The sequence below is a fragment of the Lutjanus erythropterus genome, chromosome 15, assembly GCF_056507025.1.
Source record: "Lutjanus erythropterus isolate fLutEry1 chromosome 15, fLutEry1.hap2, whole genome shotgun sequence".
In the NCBI taxonomy this organism is placed as follows: Eukaryota; Metazoa; Chordata; class Actinopteri; order Lutjaniformes; family Lutjanidae; genus Lutjanus; species Lutjanus erythropterus.
Genome location: NC_139331.1, coordinates 14,325,182 through 14,345,546, shown reverse-complemented (window position 1 = coordinate 14,345,546; position 20,365 = coordinate 14,325,182). Strand labels below are relative to the sequence as shown.

Genomic DNA, 20,365 nt, shown 5'->3' with positions numbered 1-20,365 from the left:
TGGAGCTCATTTTGATTTTTGTTTCTTGTGTAGGACTGCAACTATGATTATAGTTCATTATGGTTTAATCTGCTGATTTTTTCCATCAGTTAGCTGGGGGGAAAAAAATCTAAATTTGTTTCCATTCATCTAAATTTGCTCAAACCTCAAAATAATTTCAAATACATTGTTAAAAGGAAAAGATGTCTGCACATTTGTGAAGCTAGAATCATGAAATGTTTTTACATGAAGAATGACTCACATAATAATAGCTGCCAGTTAATTTTCTGTCAATTAATTAGCCTGATCAGCTAATCTTCTCAGCTGTACTTACATAAATTGTTAGATAATTTAATTTACCATCATAACCCCTCTGAGATGTAGTGCAGTAGAAGTACTAAGTGGCATGAAATGGAAATACTCAAGTACCTCAAATTTGTATGAAGTCCAATACTTGAGTAAATGTACTTAGTTATATTCCACCACTGGATATCACAGTTATTTTTATTATTTCCAAGGAAGACTAAAAGAGTCGTAATTTGTCGTTATCCGTGGTTTTTCACTTACTGTGATGCGTCGAATCAGTCCAGTCTGAAAAACTGTAGAACTGTAACAATACAAGAACCAATAATGGGAACAATGTCCTGAGTAACAATAAGATATCAGAACAATGCTGGTGCACCTTAAAGGAACAGTTCAACCCAAAATCAATGCATATTTTTTCCTCTTACCTGTAGTTCTATTTATCCATCTAGATTGTTTTGATGTGAGTTGTTGAATTTTGGGTATATTGGCTGTAGAAATATCCGCCTTCTCTCCAATACAATGTGACTAGATGGCACTCTGTATGAAAACTTAAATCGTAACCAGGTTACTCGGCATCATCAACAGACCATGTTGTGAGCAGTTTTACATAGGAGCTACTTTCTTTCTACTGTCCTCCAACTGTATGACTTTGCAGAAGGAAGTGTGCATCATGGGCGAGAGGCCTGTGACAGTGCAAGACATAAAGATAATTGGTGTCTTCCTCAGCTGAACTGTAACCTCTTGTCCATAAGTAGATGCACGCTTCCTTCTGCATAGTGATATTGGTTGTATACAGAAAATAGTTTCCACATGAAACTGCTCACAACAAGGTCCGTGGATTATCTTGATTATCTTGAGTCGCTCTGTCTCTCTCTGCTGTGATTGCGAGTCTTCAACTCACATTTTTCATCAGAACAACTGGAAAAAGACCTATGATCACTCATATTCAGGGCTGTATGTTTTAGTGATGATTGGATTTTCTGGCGCTTAAAAAGAAAACGGATTATGCCTACTGAAAATATTGTATTTTCTCACTTGGAAAAAAAAAATGTCGGAGCGTTGTTCCAGTGTGCTCTGGTAGGACTATATGTCTACAACCAATATCTCCAAAACTCAGCAGCTCTCACCAAAACAGTCTCTAGTAGATGGATAAATAATACCATGGGTAAGAGGAAAAATATGTAGTTTTTATTTTCAGCTTTTGACTCAGCTTTATTGGAGTGAATCAAATCCTAAGAGTTTTTTTTTCTCACAGTGGGAGTGGAAAATGTACCAGGCACAGCTCCAGTGTTTTCCATAAGTCTTCATTTGACTGTTTATCCAACTGAAAAGGTCATGGCACACCCTGCTCATACACACACACACACACTTAGTATCAGATAACATAAGAAAGAGCCACCTCTCGAATGATCACAGTTTTTTTTTATTGTTTGTCCTGAACTACAATGAGCTTTTTTTTTTTTTTGACTGATTCTGGTACATCCTGTATATTAGTTATGCTTGAAGTGAAACATCAATGACTAAACTAGAAACATCACAGCAGACAGGCAGGAGACACACTCAGGGACATCAAACACAGGTTCCCTCCTTCATCACACAGCCAGTGTTCAAAGACGACTACAAACACACATCAAACCCATAACTTCACATATAGAGTGACAAAGGGAACATTTACAGTAAACAGGCATTCAATGAGATAATATGCAGGTACTAATGTGAGAAATGGATCTATGATAACACTGAAAATGCTTTCATACTATCTTTGAAAAAATAGTCATGGCATGAAACATTGCCATAAGTCTTGCCATACACAAATTAGTGCTCTCATCCTCATTTTAAAATCAATTTCTTGTTTTTCTCATCATTGAAAAAAAGTCTTTATTTGCAGTTTTCTGCTCAAGTGGTTGATTGAGGCTTTTGACATTTAGTTTGGTTTGGTTTAGTAACAAATCTGAAAGTACTGGCTGGGCGATTTGAGGGGGCTCTTGTAGTTGGACGCATCCTCTTGCGCTGTGTTCTGGCTGGTTGTCGTTTTTTTCAGGTTTAAGGTGAAGGATGGAGTGGTCTTCCTCGCCTGTGGCTTGTTGCCCGCCTTCACCTGAGGTGCGGCCGCGGGCCCGCTGCTGGCGGGCACCGTCGCAGCAGATTTGGCGGTCTCAGAAGACCCAGTCTTTCTTGTGAGGGGGCTCAGATAGATCTGCATAGTCACTAAGTGAAGTGGTGAAATGAGGTCGGTCAGGGAGAAGGGTGACAATGGATGTTTTAAGGGGTTAGGTTTAGGATAAAAGACAAAAAACAGGGGTTCAAGGGTTGAGGGAAGGTACACAAGTCATGGTGAGATGTGAAAAAAATGGGTGGGCATAAAATAACAACTCAAACACAATGCTCTCATCTTTAAATGATAGTATATATGGAAGTGGATAATTCCTGAAGTATTGTTAGGGATGAATCCTACCTTTGCAGTGTGTCACACGCCTTGTCCCTGCACCACAAATACACACAAACAGAGAGGTCAGATTAATTTACAGTACATGTAGCAATCAGTCAGTCTTTTGCTAAATCACTTATCTTTTTCTAAAAGAAGCTTAGTCAGCAGCTGTTTTACATTCTTGTTATGAGGCTGAATACTGCCAGATACAGCCTGGAAAAAAAAAAACTGCAGGGAGGCAGGCAGAGTGCTCACTTACCTACATTTACTGCAGCCTCCTTGGACTTGCTGCTGTTATAATGAGAAAGAGAGAGAATTAGATGCAGAGACAGAAGAGGGCAGGACAAGGAGAGAGAAACAGAGTAAAGAGATACCGATGGTGTTGCACCAACAAAGATTAATTTAATCTCGGATTAGTCAGAGTTTAGCAAAACTAAATTTAAAATGAGTAAATCCAGATTTAGGTACACAATTCAAAACTAATCTGAGTTTAGTAAATCCATGTTTTTTGATAGAATTTGAGATCTAGCAAGGATGGGTGAGGGGGACTATATTCACTAAAAAATTAACAAAATATTACATTGTTTGCTGGCAAGCTAATAAGTAAACAAAATGTTACTTTTGCTTGCTAGCTTCAAAGGTAACAGACTGTTAGATTGTTCGTTAGCTTCAAAGTTAGCAAAATTTTACATTGCTGGCTAGCCAGAAAGTGAGTTGATGCCTATTTGGCCTACGCATGTTGGCTGACAGACTTGTTGGCTGAATTAATGGAGCAATCTGGCCAAATAACAGAAGATTTAAAAATGGACAACAGCACAATAAGGAAAAAAGAGACTGCCTGGAGTCTGTCAGACTGTCTTAACAGATCAACTGGAGTGAAACAAAGAAGATACACATCATCAAATTCAATTGTGCTGAGTTTGTCCCTTAACTTTATTTGAGGAACTTGATTTTTTTCTCAGTTCTTGTCAAAACGGAAGCCATTTTAAAAGTTAAACCTCTTCAAGTGTAAGTCTAAAGTTAATCTTGGATCATGTTTTAAACTAGAGTTTAAAGTTTTGGTGCAACAGAATTTAATTTATTCTTAGTTTAGAGTATAAACTAATTTGAGGTTTAAACTGAATCTTTTCTGAATTTTAAGGTATTGCGGTGTAAAATAATTTAAAGTTAAGCCAGGATTAAATCACGTTTAAAAATTAATTTCTGTTGGTGCAACCATCTGTGAGCAGGAACACATCAGACTGTCTCGAGGCTTCAGTTTGTCACATCAGTTTCGGGTTGACTAAACAGTTAAACATCTCATGCGCTGACTGAGATAACTGTTCCTCTGTGGTTTAAGGTGTTTTCACATAAAACAGGATGTCGGGGTTGGAACAGCCTTGATTTGATTTGAGAGATTTGGTTGCGACTTGATCGGGCCAGGAATAACTGGGTCGCGCCAGAATCAGTGGAAATTTATATATGCACTGGCTTCACGAAGTCTATGTGGAAAACAAAACTACAGTTCGAAACAGAAACAGAAGGAGAAAAGTGAAGGATTTCACTGTGAGATATATGTTGTTACTGTACTGTACTGTTTCATAAAACTGCATTTTGAGAGTTATATTTGGCTGTAAATCATTTGTCTTTTGTATGGAGGTGCAGAAATGTAAGAACAGCTTCTTACCCTTCCTGAAGTTTCCTGCAGGTGGAGGCTGCTGAGGTGGGTCGTGGTTTAGTGATCTTACATGGACTGTCCTTCACACTACCGAGTGGACTCTTCACACCGCTGGAAAGGAAAAAGCAAGTACTGTAAGGCCATGGCTCTTGCCTTTTTATGTCTCTTTGGTGTCTTTTTTTTCAAAGTGCATACAGTTCAACAGTCTAAACCACAAACATATCCATATTACTGTAATCGAGACTCAGAAGCCACACTGTTTGTTTACCCGAATGGAAACTGACATGAAACCCTCTCAGTCCACAGGAAATGACTCATCGAAATTTACAAGCAAGTCCAAACATTTCAGCTGCAAAGATGAAGAAACTTAGAGATGAGGTTTGAGAAAGTGAACGGTAGTTCAAACTTGCACAGGAAGATCAAAAGCGTGTTCCTCACTGAGTCTTATGTTCAGTTTCCAGTTGTATTTTTATGTCAGTACAGTGAATGCAATGAAACACAGGAAGAATCTGAATCTTGTAAATAACTGAACACTTTACTGTCAAATTTTAATCAGTTACTTAATGTTGAAATTTAGATACCATTGAAGTCATTGTTTTTTCTTCTTATTGTTGTACCAGCAGCCTAAATGTGCAAAGTTTCATTTGTCATCAAAACTTTCAGATCTAAAAAAAAAAATTGAAAGTGAAAAAGATCAATGGTAACACTTTCTATGACACTCATGTCTATAATGCATTGTAAATATACCCATAATGTGCTATAATCAATTTCTAGCACATTCTAATTAAAGTTATAAGCACTCGTGTAGCCATAATGATTTCTAACAATAATCATAACACATTTAAAAAGTGTTTTCTAATGACTTATAAGGTCAGGTATTATAATACTTAATAACTGCTAGTAAGTCACTGAGTTGTACTGTAATACCCTAACCCTTAAAGAAAGGTTAAATGAAAAGAAAGTATTATTAGCAGGTAAAAGTTATTAACATTATTAATCTTAACAGTGTTCATAACTATAATTGTGCAGTGCTATAAGCAGACTATAATGTATTATATGTAATTTTATAATGCATTATAGACATAATGTTACCAAATTAAGCTGCTCAAATGGGACTGATGAAATTTGAACACTAATAGGTAAAAATTTCAACTTGAACTAAGGCTGGTCACCAAGAATTGACAGAAATGATGAGATTTATTCTGACATTCAGATTCATTTCTGTCACATGATCCAAGAAAGAGAAGCCCAGAAGAGTGACTGGAAACCTCAGACACTTGAGTTTCCAAATTTGTTTCTGATATTACCTTAGTAGAGGTAACATTATTATAATATTAAAAATTAGTGTGTCTTTAATTTACTGCACTTCCATACATTTGATTCTGTGTCAATAACCACTTTGATCCCCAAAGTTCTCAGGATTTCCCTCAAGTACCTTTCAAATACATTGTTTTCCACTCAGTATCACACATACTGCACACATTCTGTATTTTACAGTAAAATCTAATACGATTTTGTATTTTTACAGGTGCAACATGTCAGATGGTGAAGTGTAAATGTATTCCAAATCAACTTAAACAAATATATTTTGAACTCAGCCTGACATATCTCTGGAAACTGTTAGACTTTAAAATAAAGTGCTGTGGTTTTGAACAGCGCTTGGCTGTGAACATGTTAGTGTTATCGTAAAGATAATGGCTGGGTGGTTTTGCTTTAAATCTAAGCGATAAATACATGTGACAGACATTGAATGAAAACAGATGTGGCCATTCCCATTTGAGAGGAGAAGGAATGACAGACAGACGAGAGGCAACTGAAGGCAACAAGTAATAAAGAGAAAAAGCAAAAGCAAGTGGACATCAATGTGAGTGAGAGAAAGAAGACAGAAGGCAGGGTTGGATTAATTAGTGGGGAGAAAAGGTGAGATGAGAGGGGAGGGAAATGAACCACTGTTGGTAATGATGATGATGATGATGCTTCTCACTTCATCTTCACACTGAATGGACAGCTTTAAGTGAATGGAGATTTACCTCTCTCTGTGCAATTATATCAGCGGACCCCAGATACAGAAGAGGCACATTAAGGTACCACGGAGAGAAAAACATCATTCTCTCTGACTAATGTGATCTAATGACAGTATCATTTGAAAGATAATTGAGAGGAGGACATCTGCAGAGAACGGTTTACTGCTTTATTGCTTTGAAATAAAGGCGAGCATTGAAATAATTATTGAGTGTCCGCGTGCAGTGTTTCTTGGGTAATGGAGGGTGTCTTGCTGATTGCTTTGGCACATTAGATAATCAGAGCTGAAGCCTGAGATCTGAGGCCGAAGCTTCATTAGAACAGTTCAGCACTGTGTGCAGCAGCTTTCTTGCTGCCCTGAGTCTGTTTCATGATGAGCACTGAGCTGTGAGGAGTGAGAAATCAATCAACAGTTTCAACCCTTTGTTTTACTGCCTAAATGTTGATATATTATATAAGAAATTATTTTAAAAACATCATAAAACAATATTTTTTTGCTGCATATAGATTTTGGGCAGTCTAATGAGATCATTTCAGTGCCTGCAGGCTGAGCAGCAGCAGGTTTCACCTGCGGGGCGGTGTTGGGCTGTAGTTCCTGGCTGTGGAGCTGGAGGGCAGCGTGGAGCTCTTCTTCAGAGAGGCGGTGCTGGAGGTCACCATGGGCGGTCTGGAGGGCAGAGCCAGAGACACTGGCCTGACTGCAGGGACACACATGACACACAGGGAGGTAAGTTTGAATTTATGGACTATAAAAGAACTTGTAAGAATTTCTCACTGCATCCCATTGTAAATGTTTATGTTTTATATGTATTGTATGCCTCATATAAGACTTACATGTCTCATACTATGATTTTCATACTATGATTTAGTATTTACTGTGATTTTGAGAGTGGCCACTTTTACATTTCTCTTGTACAACATACTTATAAGAATTAAGTATGAATCAAGTTGATATTTTGTATCTTGTTTACAAGTAAAGTGAATGGAAAATTATGTTTTCTGTAATACTTAAACATGTATCAGTTATAAAGACACATGCTTTATATATATAAATATATATATATCACAAATATCATTATATATGTCTTTTTGTTTTATTTTATGCTTTTTCACGCATATGTCTTATGTGTGACATGTAATGTTTTTATACAATATTTGCAAGTTAAGACATCAGTTTCATTAATGGTTGCCCAACTCATATAAGTTTGATATTATACATATCTGTTAGGGGTATTATTTGTGGATTGACTTTCATATATGTACTTACAAGTTTCAGATAAAACATATAACCATTTGGAAAAATTAATCCATATCTTTTCATAAAGTACAACCAGACTGGCATAAGTTTTTTTTAGAGCTGATTACATTAGAGCTGTTAGCTTTTTTTTCCTATAAACTATATATAATTTATATAAGTGGATTAATCGATCAGAACCTAATTGGTAGCTATTCTGAGAATCAAGTAATTGTTTCAGTCACTTTCCAAGCAAAAGTGCAAAATATTTCAGTTTCTCACATGTGAGGAATTTGCCACCATCTTTGTCTTAAATGACGATGGGCATTTTTCCCTAAATGTTTTATAGATCAATGGTGCCAAAAACTTTTTCCCCTGCTGAGCTAAAACTGAAACCAAATAGTAGGCCAAAAGCAAGCACCTACAGTATTGTATTGTAATGTGTTGTTTTGTACTGTGTAACATGCAAAAATGGTACAAGGATCCTGAGCTAACTTCATTGAATGACTTCCTGCACAAAGTGTTATTATGAGAAATAATTACTGGAATAATTAGGGATCCAACATATTTAATTAATAAAAATGGAACATGGCAGTAACTGATTGCTTAGTAAAGCACAACATCAACAATCCATCAATATCTCATCCAATATACAGTGCAGGTCTACATGATAAAAGCTGTTGTACATATTGGCGTTCCTTGCTGTAAATTCACAAACTGATGGATGGTACAGATCTTTACTCACCTTTAGGGCCTGATGGTCTTCTGCCGCAAGCGGCAGCAGCTGCTTGATGCTCCTCAGAGATGTTGAGCCTCTTGAGGACGTCGGCCAGAGCCATCTTCAACAGCTGGATTTCATCCTCCTGCATCTGCATCCTCTGCTCCAGATAGGTCAGCCGGTCAGCCACGTCCAGGCCGCTGGCTGCTGAACTGCGATCATCTGCGAGAATCAGAGAAAACAGGATGTGTTGGTATTATGTATAGATAGATCGATCAGACCACCTCTAAATATATTTAAATATGCAATTTTCACAGAGCAAAAGAAAGCGCAAAAACTCGCAGAGAGACCTTGTTAACCAACTGAGGGTGACAGTGACATGCAGAACCACACAAAACACACAGAGGGAGAGAAAGATGCCAAAAAAGAAAGCCAAGAATATGCAGCTGACTCATGCTGAAACCATACAGCCATTTGGTAAGAGAAAATCTTGAGTATGAAAGAAAACAATCCCTACATATGATAAAGGCTCATCTCTTTTGGCAACCATATTCAAATATAATCAGAGAAAGGACTAAGCTCTTTAACATCCTCCTGTTCATTCCTATGGAGCAGAAATCAAGCTAATGAGGTCACAGCACAGCTGGACACAGCAGATCATCCACACTGTCATCACACTTACAGCAGCATGTAAACAATAGTAGCTGAGAGCACATCCAAAACACTAACACACTGTTATTTCTCTTTTAGTCACTTCCTACTTGATATTTTTCCTGTCCTATCATCAGAAACAACAGTTGAGAGGTGGATGGATACCGTAGGAGGCACTGGACACTGATGATGAGCTGTCAGGGTGCCTCTGCTGGCTGGCGGGAGCCTCCTCCAACACACCAGACGTCTTCCTCCTCTTCCTCTCCTCTCGCGAGCACACCCTCTCGCTCCTCTTCCCTCCTCTGGCTCCGCTCAGAGAGGCCGACTCTCCCTCCATCTGAGATTGATCCACTGGCTGGTGTCCACTAAGATCTCATCTCCTTTGCTCCACTTAAATCACACTCACACACCACACTCGGTCACAGAGCAGTCTTTCTCGTGTTATGTCCTCCTCTGAGTGTAGCATCCAAGCAGTATTACAGTCTCTGCAGCAGCAGGAGATGATGGTCCTGATGTTTTGATCCTCTCACGTTTCCTTGGTGGTCGTCTGACTCACTCTGGGACACAGTGATGTGTATGACAGCGCTTAAAGCTCTTTTGCTCAGGGTGTTTGCTTGTATAAAGGTGGGGGTGGGGTTGATAATGCTTAAAAACTCAGCAGTCGTCCAATTCAGCCTAAATTGTCTGTACACGTGCATGTGTGTGTGTGTGTGTGTATGTGTATGTGTATGTGTGTGTGTGGGTGTACAGAGTACAATGATAATCCCTCAGACTGAGCCTCTTTGGCCCCGCCCCCACACATAAGCCCCATGTCACTATGAGAGATAGAGACACAGAGAGGAAACAGCAGAAATGAACCTGAAATGTTGTTGTGTCACACTGCAGTAAACATGTTGTACGTCCACAGAGTTACAGAGGTCACGGTGCAGGTCACTGCGAGTAACAGGGAGGATGAGGAAGAGACAAAATAAAATAAAAAAACACCACATGCTGTACTGTAGCTGCAGAGTGGACACCGATAGAAACACTGGAATCGGCTACGAACTGCTGTTATGTAATGAAGCATTATTTCCCAGCAGTTTTTAGATAAAAATTGATTATTGATTATGAGCAAAAGGGTTCAGTTACACAATCTCTGTGTGTGTGTGTGTGTGTGTGTGTGTGTGTGTGTGTGTGTGTGTGTGTGTGTGTGTGTGTGTTTTTTTTTTTTTTTACTCGATCTAAACCAGTGATTCCCAGCAAGTGTGGACAACACCACTGAATAAGATGATAAGATTATATTCAGTATATCCTATTCAACACCACTGCTCCATGCGGTACTTAAGTCACTGCTGAGGGCAGCCCTACGTAATGATTAGTGAGAAGTGCTCATCATCTGATTAAAAATACATTCCATATAGTCAGTTGTATAACACTAGAAACCGTGTGTTGAACTGTAAACAGTTAAATACAAGTAATGGAGTTCAAATATATGGATAAATTGTTAAAATGGATTGCTAAAAATGTAGGCCTAGTGGCTAAACAGTTGAAATACTAGCTTATTAATGGATAGATGGCTGAAATAGTCTGCTAAAAGTAACAGCTAAATGGCTGGAATGGTTTGCTAAAAGAAATGGATAAACTGCTAAAATAGACAGCTAAAAGTAAGTGATAAACAGCTGAAACAGTGTGCTAAAAGTAACAGCTTAATGGTTGAAATGGTTAGCCAAAACGTATTAGTAAATGGCTTAATTAGCCAAAGGACTAAATAGCTAAAATAGGTAAATTTAATTAATAAATGGCAGATTGTTTGATAAAAGTAACAGTTAAGCAGTAAAAGTAATAGATAAACCAGCACTTGAAATAGCTTAGTTAATGTAAGCAAAAAGCAAGGGAAAAACTGCTGAGATAGTTTGCAAAAAGTAATGGAGAAACAGCCGAACGTTTTAGCTAAAAGTAAGTTAAGTGATGGATAATTGAAAATTCCAGCTTTTACCACTTCAAGTTGTAGTAGTGTGAAAGCTTAACTAAACAGATGTAAATGTTGGTAGTTTAATTACATGAAGAAAGCACTGCATCATCCACTATTATATACTTTTAGTTATCCAATATTCAGTTTAAAATCAATTCAAGTAGTTACATTTAGGACATGATGGGTGATGCTGATGAGGGGGTACTTGAGTTCACGTGACAGGGATCTGGGGGTTTAGTCTATTAAGCCTCAAACCCTGCTGTATAGTTTTTTGTTTTTTAAAATGCATGTTCTCCTGTGTTAAAATGTTTTTTTTTTTTTCTCAGTTCTCATTAAGATATTTGAGATGTGAGTTTTCTCCTCCTGACAGAGATGATCTGCTGTGGGCGCAGACTTTCAGTGTAATCATTCAAGCGTGCAGCCAGCAGTAATCTGTCTGTCGTGGAGAGTTGTGACTCGGTGTAGGCCTGTGATTTTCTGTTTCTCCTCTTGTATTGGCCGTGACATCATCCTCGTGCCACCTCCACACTCCCATATGGGATTGGGATTAGAATAGCACATAATCCCAGTGCTGTAAAAGGGAATTAGCAGCCCAAAGCTCAATCTCTGCACTAACTCAGCTATACAAAGAACAGACAGGCTCCCTGGATGCCTTTCATGCAAATGTAAACACACATACTTACACATGCATAAAGTCTATCTCTGTGCCTCTGACTCACACGCACACACACACATACATATTCACACATACACACACAAAGCCAGGAGAGTGCTAACAGTTTCAAAATTCATATGCCTATTATGCATCTCAGCTAAATTAAAATACGTTAAAGCATGGAGAAGCAGTGGAGTGTTTTAATCTCTGCTCGCAGATGGTGTTTCTTGAATGAAGGAGGAACAGCATCTGTCTGCTCATATCAGCATCCTGCATGCTGACACATACAGTAAAGGCCACAAGTGCACAAGCAATCCTTCACTTTATTAGTCCACCGATAGAAATATCCCCGAGGGGACGGGGCATTTTCGCTAAATCTCCCCAGCCGAGGCACATTCCTGAACGCCCACAATTTGACTGTGAGGTATGCGTGATACATTGGACAGGTATGCAGGGCTAGTGTTTGACTTTAACTGGCTTGTTCCAATAAAGCATTGCACAGGTTAAGTACAGTGCCAATGTCAGGTTATCCAATAGGTTCTGAAAAGCTATATAGAGGACAAATTGAATCTAATTTTATCATTTCTGCCCTGATGAGGACTCTGTGAGGCCAAAACCATTTACTGTTTTTAATAGCCTGCCTAAATAAGAGCTGTTAATAGGGTTGTAACAATGAATCAAATATGGCAATATCACAATAAAAAAAAATTTCAATACCGCACTGGACCGTGACAATATCTCCCATGATGTTACATGGCTGATTATTTTATTTTATTATTTTTATTTTATAAGAGGCCTGATACTGACTGGTGCATTATTTTTGTAATGCAATTGTATAATTTGCCAAAGACAATTTTTGCACATGCTAAGGTCACAGCTCGCTATTTTTATTTAATTTTATTACAGAAAGAAAGCAGAGGCACTTTAATTTAAAAGGAAAAGTGAATTCTACGTGAACAAAAAATGCTGTACACATCAGATTTATTGTTTAATTAAAAAAAATTAAGTTGCCTTTATTATTTCTTTCCTTCATGTCTAATATCATAATAAATAACATTTTTTATCATTGTATTATCATACCTTGAGTTTTTGGTATCATTACACACTGTTAATATAACTTTTCTGCTTGCTTTGACTAAAAGTGCCCAAGGAACATGTTTTTTTCTGTTAGCAGGTGCTGGAGGGTTTTCATAATCCAATCTGAAACTGAAGAAGTTTTTTTTTAGGAGGGATTTTATATGACATGAGTCTCTGTTAGTCCTTCCCAGAGGCCAACATATTAACACACTTGTTGTACCATTATTATAAAATCTATTAAACGATCACTTTATTCTTAAATTAATTAAGATTGACATCACTGAAATTATCTGATTTCAGTCTGAGTGACACATGCAGAATGTCTGTATGTTTAGGATACAATATAGTATTTTTCTATAACTTTAACATTACTTGATCTGTTCTTTTCCTTGTTTGAACAATTCTCTTCAAACATGCAAACCAGTGCAAAACATATATGTTGTGTATCGCCAATTTTTGATATGTTTAAGAAAGTGAAGATGCACTTCTTGCATTAGAGTCGGGTCATTTGTGTCACTTGCCCCTAATTAGTGTTTAGCAGTTTGGGATTTATTTTGCGTTTGTTTTAAGATAAACTTCTCTGTAAATTTAACTTTTTAAACCTTTATTCAATGTTTTGAGCACCATAAACAAAATCAAACAAAACTACATTAACTTGTATTGTAAGGGGGTGAAGCCAGAAATTGCAGAGACCAAATAAACTATCTCATGTACAACAAGAGGTAAATGAGAATATATTTTTGTCATTTGGGTGAACTGACCCTTTAGCATGTAAACCAGCCCAGCTCTGTACCTGTCATGAAGTCAGTGTCGGGTGCCAACAGGGAGTCACTGTGGTAGCTCTCCTTCAGTGAGGGCCTCCTCAGCAGCCCGTGGGCCGTCTCCTCCATCCCCAGGCCCTGGTCCAGCATCTCCTCCATGTGTGTGTCCCCCTCCAGCGTCCCCGCTGCCATGCCCCTGACAGAATGTGTCGCAGTGATCCTGTGTGCTCCCACTAAGTCTCCTACGCTTCACTGACGGGCTAATTCACCTTCCCTAAACCACCAGTGGTCACCATGTCTCGCCCCCCCCCCCCCCGCTGTCCTGTCCCGTGAGGAGTGTGTGGAGGGTGATGTCACTCAGAGGACAGATTAGGGACCTGGTAAGCCATCTGAAGCTCAGGGGAGGACAAGAGTATGAGAGAGTAGGAATCTGTAGTGTGTATACACTGGTGAGTTCAAGGAGGGGGGGGGGTTATTCCCCATGTTAGATAACACATGATTAAGTGCCCTCAAGGGTGGACCAATGTCTAAGACCCAAGACATCATGCTGAGGTGCCCTCTAAGGTGCCCTTCCAGTGGACAAAACCTCTAGAGTGCCCTTTAAGTAGACAAAACATGATAAATTGACCTCTAGGGTGCCGTTCCAGTAACAAAACATGATAAAGTGTGTTCTTGGGTGTCCCTCCAGTGGATAAAATGTAATAAAGTCCCCTCTAGAATGCCCTTCCATTGGACAAAATGTGCCTTCTGTGGTGCCCTTCCAGCAGAGAAAACATGATAAAACGGACAGACTTTCAGGGCTTTGGTGCCTGACTGCATACAGCTGGTGCCCCTTTTATTCTTTTTCACCCGTGCCCTTCAGACAGCTTGCGTCCGCCACTGTGTGTGTACGTGTGTGTGAGTATGTGCATGAGAGACTGTGCAGTCAAGGGTCAAGGAGGCCTCAGACAGGGAAAACATCTTCACATTAAATGCCCCAAAATAACTTCCTGAAAGATAAGTTGCATAACTCTGTCTGCAAACACACAGCTACTGCTTCAAGGAGGAAACGATGAGTAACAATTACTGACCTGTGTGCTGAGAAAACACACACTCCTGACAGAAAGAAAAAAACACAGCAGGGAGGGACCACGCAATTTGCTGCTGCACACAAAGTTGCAGACAAGCACACAATTACGTTCCCAAAAAGAGCTTACATCAGGCTACCATCCGGTGTGGCCAGCCCTGGTGTACTGTAAGGATGATGAGATTCAGAGATTAGGGAGCAGAACTTGATTAATTACAGTCATCAAGAGGACAATAAGCCGGACGTGGTAATTAGACCAACAGAGAAAGACAACAGGAGCAGATGAAAAGCCAGTTAGGCGATTGTGTCGGGGTCTCCCTCAGTGTAAGCTGCCTTTCTGTCTATTTTGCATTCGCTGGATTGATTCTTTCTCCAGCAGATGCTTCTCTCTGCTGATCTGTCAAAGTCCTGTATTCCCCAGAATGTTTCAAAACTGCTTTGCACTACATTTATTTTCCCGATATTTCACACAACCATAAATACAAATGAAAGATGGTAAAGCATTGTTGACCATAGTGCTGAAATGTAAATATGACATGCTGTGTGATTTAATAAAAAGAGGAAAGTGGCTTTAGCTTTCTGTTCATCTCATTCCCTCCATATTTCTTTTGTCTTCTCATGAAACAGTTCTTCATGTTTTGTCTCTCTGCGTTACTGTGTATGTTTCTCTATGTGTAAATGTACATGTAGGAGAAACACACCATAATTTTATTCACGTTTCTTGTTGATATCTCCAGAATTACAAAAACAGAACACTAATGGTAATGATGATAGTACTATAATTGTTGTTGCTATTATCATGATTGTAATATAGCAATGATGGTGCACAGTATGAGCTCCAATTTGAGAAGAAAATAAGAGAGTAATGTAAAATATATCAATAAATATTGCCTATGTAGACAACAACCGGCAAAAAACGAAATAATATAGTAATAGGTGGCAGAGAATTTCACTCACATTTAAAGGATGATGCATGAGTATAAATAAGTCTCAGCGATAGAATTAAAACCATAAACATGAGACATTTTTTCTCATGATCATTAATATATTTATGAGTATGGTCCCAGTTGTAGTTCAGATTTAGTTTGCCTGTTTTTTCAAAAATATTTTTTAGCATTTATTTTCTTATCTACCTTGTTGAGTGTCCTTATGTTGTTAATGGATTATTGAAGTATTTATATTTACAGTTTATTTTTGCAGGGAGAGTGCACAATTAAAAGTAAGAGTTAAATAGCAGTTAAACTGTTGTTGCTGGGCAGTTAGGTTTTAAAATGTGAATATTTTCTTATTTCTTTAATCCTCTGCGACCATAAACTGAATATCTTTGGGTTGTGGACAAACAAGACATTTGAGGACGTCTCGGGCCTTGGAAAACACTGATCAACATTTTTCAACATTTTCTGGCATTTTAATCAATAGTGAAAATAACTGCTTGTTGCAGCTAAAATAACCTTTAAGGATTTTTTAGCTGAACTATCCCTTTAAAGTACCAGCTTTAACATGAGGTTCGTCTACACCACTAAACAGTGAGCAGTCTTACAGCAGACTGGAACACCTGAGAGGCTTCTGGGGTCAAAGTGTGCAGCCAGTTATATTATTATGACACACTAATCATCCGCTCTGGCTGCTGTTATCACCGTGAGCATATTACAAAAAAACTAAAAAGGTAACACAACTCAAGTCTTCAAGTCAGGGAGGGAAAAATACTCACATTTCAGTTATTTATTTAGCTCCATCACAAAAAACAAACACTTATGGCTTTCGGCACAAAGCCTTCATCAGATCATTTTTTTTGTGTGTAACAGACACTAAGGCCCTGTAGTGTGCTCTGTGTGTGTGTGTGTGTGTGTGTGTGTGTGCGGGACATTCCTAATGCTCTGAGGCCTGCACAGGGATAAAGGCCAAAGGCAGATAATGACTCTGCTGACAGAGGACATGCTGAGAGGAAACATGAAGGGAGAGACAGGGTTGAAACACGTCTCCTCCTGTATTAAAATCAACATATGACCACAGACTGTGTGTCATTTGGAGCCTAAATTATGAGGTCAAAGGAGGTGCGACCCCGACCTGTGAACACTGTCTCACTACTGACCTCCTGTGGACCTTGTAAGCATGACAGTTGCTTTGCTGGAGGAACTTAGCAGACTTCCTATTGATCACATGTGGTGAGAACAACCTCTCTTTTGTACAGTATAAAGTCCTATAGAGGATGAAAAAGTGGGTTAAATATAATAAAGACTCGCACACTGAATTTTCACAAAGGACTTAAAATTTATAAATATTCTTTCAATGGAACATTAAATCAGTAGGGATGTTATATAATTCTTCCAAAAAATCCAAGAGATTTTCAGAGAGCATGACAAAGTGACAATAATCTGATACACACGTTGCTTTTCTACTCCAAAAATATCTAGACTTTTTACCATATATCCCCAGTTTTTTCCAAATATATCAAAATATATGTCAACAATAAGCATCAATATAGACCACACAGAAAGCAGAATCTCATGGGTTGGTCGGGTGCTTTTGTTTTTTTGTTTTTTTTTTGTTTTTGTTTTTGTTTTTTTGACTCATGGAGTGAACACACTTCCTGTGTGGCATGAGTGAAGGTGTTTGTCCCCTACCACTGTGGACACCTTACATGCACAGAACCTGACTGTCCCCTCCCAAGTGCTGGCTCTGCCTTGTTGTCGTGGTCACGAAGGATGCAACCATGCAGAGCTGCTAGGATATTAAGTCACATAAATAATAACATACAATCTAGACCATGCTTTTTGCAGGGCTGGCCAGCACTTGGGAGGAAGACTCATGGCGACTTCCTCACTGAGCTTTCTTCGTCTCCTTGTCCACGAAGTTCCTGCATCTCTCTCAGTAGCAAAAAAGATGAGGATGCAAGGAAAGGGGACACGGAGAGGAAGCTGTTTAGCAGCGTTGGGACGTGGTCATTAGACTGTTCTGCACATATAGGATTCCTGCCCTCTAGGGGACAAACACCATCAATGCACATCTGAGAGAAAGGCAACGGTGGCCAGCTGATTTTGATGGTGGGAGAAGCTCTTCAGCAAATCCTTCATTTGATCTGCTTATTAATGTATTAAACTTCCTACATTTCCTCTCAGCCCACTGGAACCCATGTACTTTTAATGACTTAAATTAGGGACTGCATGAAAATTACTGGGGGCGGGAGGGAGAATAAATCTAAAAAAAAAAAGGCCCTCCACAGCAGTATTCACATTTTCTTTGAACACTCCCTTCAATGTACAAAAAAACTGAAATAAAATGTAAAAATGAAAAGCTGAGGCTTTAAAAACAACCACCTGCAAAATCTTTTTTTTTTAGTTTACTCAACTACTGCTAAGTTCACTCGAAGTGCTATTTTAAGTTTGTCAAATTTAAGATTACTATTCCAATAAACTCACATACTGAAATTAATAAAACTTAAATGATTACATTTGATGAGCTGCAAACTAAACTGTGTGACTTACACCATATGTTAGAGTATAAGTCAATGTATGTCTCAAATCACAGCTGGTAGGTTCAAACCAACAACGCCTTCTTATTATGAGGAGACAGATATCTTTAAATGTGGATAATTTTTCATTTTTGTTTTCAATCCATAAGAACACGGTTTCTGATTTATCAAATGTCATCATTTAAGTCATCTTCACTAAATTACATGAGTAGATTTGAATAGGAATGTTAAGTTTGACAAATAAATAGCACTTTGAGTGTACTTATTAACCTAAGTTGGTGAAGAAACATCAAAAAGGATTTACAGTTGTTTCCTAACCCTTTGTTAAGTTTTCTCAACTCAGCTTCTGAACTTCATTTTATGTGTACCTTCCCCTCAGTATCTTAAAATAATTTATGGCACACAGGACCAGAAGACAGCTCTTTTGGTGATGATGTACTTAAACACTACAGTATTTTGCCCCAGAACGAACAAAAAAAAAAAAAAATGCAATTCTCAGGTCACAAAAGTTGAAACAGCCTCCTTTGTTCTCCTGAACAAATACAGACTTTTCTTCCTTTAGTAAAAATTCAAAATATATAATCCTGATCATTTTCTCACTGCCGTTTGTAATTTTTATACAGTCCCTAATTACTGACTCTAATTGAAAACCCTCCATGAAATAGGGATAAATTTAGAGAAAGGAAACTGGTCCTGAGGGGATCTTCTACCCAGAGCCCAGAGGACGTCCCGTCCTGTCTCAGGTGTACCGTCTCTGTCTCTCCCCTGATCAGACGAATCAATAAAGGCTCAGGTGACCATGTTGCCAAGGCATTCTCCCAAACGTCACACTTAAGGTCAGTCAGGTTAGGCAGGAGAGCTGGAAGTCGTTTCTTCACACAGGTCAGATCTGACTTCTAAAGTATCTCAAAGGGGAATTGGATCAAATCCGTGTCTGTGAGATCTGTGGCCACTTCTGCTCCCCCGTCTGCCAGGGTGTGTGCTTTGGTCTCGCCTCCACGCCCTGACAACTAAATGATATAAACTAAACAACATTTACATCTCTGTCACTCAATCATTTAATTTCTAAACTTATAAGTTACAAATAAACAGAAACCATTTCTATCCTGGAGTACAAAGAAACAGGATATAGTTAATCAATTAGACACAGTATTTCCAAATAAGTTAAATTGAAATCTTAATATATCGTATTGTTTACTCCATTTAAATATTTTTTTTTTTTACTTTAAATATAATTATTACAGATCTTGCAAAAATACTACACTGTGCATTGGCTGTCTGCTTGTTTAAAGAGTGCCCGGTGCTTCCTGGGTTCAGATATGTACACTTCATTAGAAATCGCCTGGAAGGGAGTTTCTCACTGCCTCTTATCTACAACCTTTAAGGTCATATAACATATGGCATCGAGTCCCCTCATTCTCCTCTTTCTTTCATTTGGTCAAATCTGAATTAACGCTGCGATGATTTAAAACTCATTTGAAATTAAATAAAAATAATGCATATTCTTTTCTTGATTTGTTAAGTTCACTTTTCCAAAAATAGTAAGTCTAAAAATATATTGCATATGCCATCTTAGGAAATTGACATAATAAAATATTCTTACTAAGGACAAATTGTAAAGTAGGAGAATATATATTAACTCTTTGAAGAATCTGGGCGTTAATAGAAATAATAAAACCCAATGATAAGGTTTTGATTTCTTAGTTTTGGGTTAGGAGTCATGCTGCTCAAATAGAGAAAAAGTTAAAGATGGCTTTAAGAGTGTTGAAAACTTTACGCCTTATCCAATGTTGAAGATTTACAGGGCTGTTTTGCTGCGTAGGAAAGCAATCGGGTACTCTTTACGTTTTCAAAAAGGTACACACACTCTGACACTACTCATTTTCTGAGTGACAGTACAACACTTGCAGGTTAAAAGGCAATGAATGAGTGTGGTCTGAAATCCACCACCACTCAGTTAAGTATAAAACACCCTCCCACGCATCCCCACCGGCAACCCCCCCACCCCCCTCCCCCAACCTTCAATCCAACTACACGTCTAACATGTGCTACGTTGGTCTGCACAGCGCGTCAGGCCTCCATCCAGATGCCTTTTTCAAATCTAATCACATTAACAGTGTGGATACATACTTATATATACTGTATTTTAAGTATGTCAGAGCTGATTGAGAAATCAAATGGAATGACTCTAGTAATACATATATATACTATATATACTGTGTATATATTCCATGGGATTCAACAGGTTGTGCATCAGGTAACATAATGAGCGCGCTGGCTGACTCCTCTACTGGTGAAAGAATAGAAATATACAGTTTGCACTGACAAAAGCAGCCATGACATCCTTACTGGTTCCTTCTTCTCTACAAAACACACACACACAGACAC

At 38.5% G+C, this 20,365-nt stretch overlaps 1 protein-coding gene across 4 annotated transcripts; it reads right to left on the bottom strand.

Annotated features, from left to right (window-relative positions):
- Positions 1 to 1,687: 1,687 nt before the first annotated feature.
- LOC146314157 (uncharacterized) lies at positions 1,688 to 13,698 on the bottom strand. 4 transcript variants are annotated; one of them, XM_084738026.1, is made up of 7 exons: positions 13,472 to 13,698; positions 8,372 to 8,566; positions 6,961 to 7,090; positions 4,380 to 4,481; positions 2,973 to 3,004; positions 2,741 to 2,767; positions 1,688 to 2,493 (listed from the first exon to the last, which is right to left on the bottom strand). In XM_084738026.1, the coding sequence occupies exons 1-7, from the start codon at positions 13,629 to 13,631 to the stop codon at positions 2,225 to 2,227; spliced, it is 915 nt and encodes a 304-aa protein (XP_084594152.1). In that variant the 5' UTR covers positions 13,632 to 13,698; the 3' UTR covers positions 1,688 to 2,224. The 4 variants fall into 4 exon arrangements, with proteins under 4 accessions (XP_084594152.1, XP_084594153.1, XP_084594151.1 ...); XM_084738027.1 differs by having other exon boundaries at positions 2,973 to 3,001; XM_084738025.1 differs by lacking the exon at positions 13,472 to 13,698 and adding an exon at positions 9,161 to 9,642 and having other exon boundaries at positions 2,973 to 3,001.
- Positions 13,699 to 20,365: the final 6,667 nt, after the last annotated feature.